The 3,280-nt window shown below is 52.0% G+C and overlaps 1 protein-coding gene across 1 annotated transcript; it reads left to right on the top strand.

Annotated features, from left to right (window-relative positions):
• The first annotated feature begins 329 nt into the window (after positions 1–329).
• LOC111532431 (somatotropin-like) lies at positions 330–1,753 on the top strand. Its single transcript, XM_023199562.1, has 4 exons — positions 330–339; positions 932–1,047; positions 1,140–1,304; positions 1,556–1,753. Exons 1-4 carry the CDS (start codon positions 330–332, stop codon positions 1,751–1,753), a joined length of 489 nt encoding a protein of 162 aa, XP_023055330.1.
• Positions 1,754–3,280: the final 1,527 nt, after the last annotated feature.

The raw sequence follows: 3,280 nt of genomic DNA on the forward strand, positions 1-3,280 counted from the left end.
CCCACATGATCCTTAAAGAGTGGACAGGTTGGGTGGTATCTCTGGCTGACCCTCTGGGCACAACCTTCACAATGCTGGTAATAGTGGGAAGGGAAAGATGACAAGCCAGGGGGCATGATCCCAGCACGTGTGGGAGGAGCTTCTAAATTAGCCATTAGCACAGGTACATCAGTGGCCCCATGCATAAACGTACAGAGAAACAGGTGGGGGCAAGCAGCGAGAGATAAGGGGCCAGGGTATTAAAAGGGCCCCCAAGAGACCAGCTCCAGGATCCCAAGGCCCGACTCCCCAAAACACTCAGAGTCCTGTGGACAGCTCTCCTAGCTGCAATGGCTGCAGGTAAGTGCCCCTAAAATCCCTTGCAGCATGATGTGTCCCGAGGGGAGAGGCGGAGCCCTGTAGATGGGACGGAGGCATCTCAGCCCAGATATTTGGCAAATCTCAGAATGTTCCTGGTCCCTGGAGGGAGGGAGAAAAAAAAAAACAGCTCCTGGAGCAGGGAGAGTGCTGGCATCTTGCTCTCCATTCCCTCTGTTGCCCTCCGGTTTCTCCCCAGGCTCCTGGACATGCCTGATTCTGGCTATTGCCCTGCTCTGCCTGCCTTGGCTTCAAGAGGGCAGTGCCTTCCCAACCATTCCCTTATCCTGGCTTTTTGACAATGCTATGCTCCGCGCCCATCGCCTGCACCAGCTGGCATTTGACATGTACCAGAAGTTTGTAAGCTGTTGGGGAACGGGTGCACGTCAGGGGTGGCAAGAAGGGATGACTTTCCCCCGCTGGGAAGTCCTGGGAGGAGACTAAGGAGCTCAGGATTGTTTTCTGAAGCAGAAATGCAGGCAGATGAGCATACACTGAGTGAGGTTCCCAGAAAAGTAACAATGGAAGCTGGTCTCCAGGGTAGACCTTGGTGGGTGGTCCTTCTCCTAGGAAGAAGCCTGTATCTCAAAGGAACAGAAGCATTCATTCCTGCGGAACACCCAGACCTCCCTCTGCTTCTCAGAGTCTATTCAAACACCCTCCAGCAGGAAAGAAACACAGCAGAAATCCGTGAGTGGATGCCTTCTCCCCCAGGCGGGGATGGGGGAGGCCTGTGGTCAGAGCCCCGGGCAGCACAGCCACTGCATGTCCTTCCCCTGCAGAACCTAGAGCTGCTCCACATCTCTGTGCTGCTCATCCAGTCGTGGCTGGAGCCCGTGCAGTTCCTCAGGAGTGTGTTTGCCAACAGCCTGGTGTATGGTGCCTTGAACTACAATGTCTATCACTACCTAAAGAACCTAGAGGAAGGCATCCAAACACTGATATGGGTGAGGGTGACACCAGGGGTCCCCAATCCTGGAACCCCACTGGCTTCGAGGGCTGGGGGAGAGCAACTGCTGCCCTCTTTTTAGCAGTCAGGCTCTGACCTAAGAGAACTCACCTTATTCTTCATTTCCTCTCGTGAATCCTCCAGGCCTTTCTCTACACCCTGAAGAGGAGGGAGGAAAATGAATGAATGAGAGAGGGAGGGAACAGTGCCCAAGCGCTCAGCCTCTCCTTCTCTTCCTTCACTTTGCAGAGGCTGGACGATGGCAGCCCCCGGACTGGGCAGATCTTCAAGCAGACCTACAGCAAGTTTGACACAAACCCGCACGACGATGACGCACTGTTCAAGAACTACAGGCTGCTCTACTGCTTCAGCAAGGACATGGACAAGGTCAAGACATTCCTGCGCACGGTGCAGTGCCTCTCTGTGGAGGGCAGCTGTGACTTCTAGCTGTCTGGGTAGCATCCCTGTGACCCCTCCCCATTGCCACTCCTGGCCATGGAAGGTGCCACTCCAGTGTCCAACAACCTTGTCCTAATAAAATTAAGTTACATCATTTTGTCTGACTAGGTGTCCTTCTATAATGTTATGGGGAGGAGGGTGGTGATATGGAGCAAGGGGCAGGTTGGGAAGACTACCTGTAGGGCCCGCGGGGTCTATTGGGAACCAGGCTGAAGTGCAGTGGCACGATCTTAGCTCACTGCAACCTCTGCCTCCTGGGTTCAAGCGATTCTCCTGCCTCAGTCTCCCGAACAGTTGGAATCCAGGCATGCGCGACCAGGCTCAGCTAAGTTTTGTATTTTTGGTAGTGACGGGGTTTCACCATATTGGCCAAGCTGGTCTCCAACTCCTGACCTCAGGTGATCCGCCCAACTTGGCCTCCCAAATTGCTGGGATTACAGGCATGAGCCATGGCGCCCTTCCCTGTCCTGTCATTTTAAAATAATTATACCAGCAGGAGGACATCCAGACACAGCATGGGCGACCTGGCCACGCCCAGCTGGGTGGACATTTGACTTCTTTGCTTGGCACTGTCCTCTCATGCGCTGGGTCCACTCAGTAGAAGACGCTTGTTGAATTCCTGGGCCTGGGGCTGTGCCAGCTGCCTCGTCCCATCACCTTCTGGCTTATTCTCTCCCTCCATATCTTACCTATTTACCTCATGGGAATGTTTTGAATTCGAAATTTCTATTTTACTGTTATATATTTACTTGTTTGCTATTATCTCTGCCTCCAGTAGATTGTCAGCTCCAGAAGAGAAAGGATCATGTGTTTTGTTTATCTAGATGTGCCCATCTGCCTGGTACAATCTCTGGCAAATGTTATAGGCAGCAACTACTTGTGGAATCGGTGAATGCACAAATAGAAGAATGAGTGAAAGAATGAATAGATGAAAGGCACAAATTCAGCCTCAGGCCGGGCACAGTGACTCACGCCTGTAATCCCAGTACTTTGGAATGCCGAGGTGGGTGGATCACAGGGTCAGGAGTTCAAGACCATCCAGGCTAACACAGTGAAAACACACCTCTAAAAATACAAAATATTAACCGGGCGTGCTGGCGGACAGCCTGTAGTCCCACCTACTCGGGAGGCTAAGGCAGGAGAATGGTGTGAACCCGGGGTGGGTGGAGCTTGCAGTGAGCTGAGATCGTGCCACTGCACTCCAGTCTGGGCAACAGAGCAAGACTCCGTCTCAAGAAAAAGAAAAAGAAAAAGAAAAGAAAAGAAAAGAAAAGAAATCCAGCCTCAAAGAGCTTACAGTCTGGTAAGAGGAACAAAATGTCTACCAATAGCCACAGGACAGGTCAAAGGAAGGAGAGGCTATTTCCAGCTGAGAACACCCCGTCAGGAAAGCACCCCAGACTTCCTACAACTACTAGACACATCTCGATGCTTTTCACTTCTCTATCAATGGATTGTCTCCCTGGATAATCATCCCCAAAGTGAAATTACTTAGCACGTCCGGTTAGGTAGATC

Source organism: Piliocolobus tephrosceles, unplaced genomic scaffold (genome assembly GCF_002776525.5).
Source record: "Piliocolobus tephrosceles isolate RC106 unplaced genomic scaffold, ASM277652v3 unscaffolded_10289, whole genome shotgun sequence".
NCBI lineage: Eukaryota > Metazoa > Chordata > Mammalia > Primates > Cercopithecidae > Piliocolobus > Piliocolobus tephrosceles.

Coding starts and splice junctions, on each gene's coding strand:
- LOC111532431 (XM_023199562.1), top strand. Junction 1,048..1,139: donor AAGAAACACAGCAGAAATCC/GTGAGTGGATGC, acceptor CTTCCCCTGCAG/AACCTAGAGCTGCTCCACAT. Junction 1,305..1,555: donor GCATCCAAACACTGATATGG/GTGAGGGTGACA, acceptor TTCACTTTGCAG/AGGCTGGACGATGGCAGCCC.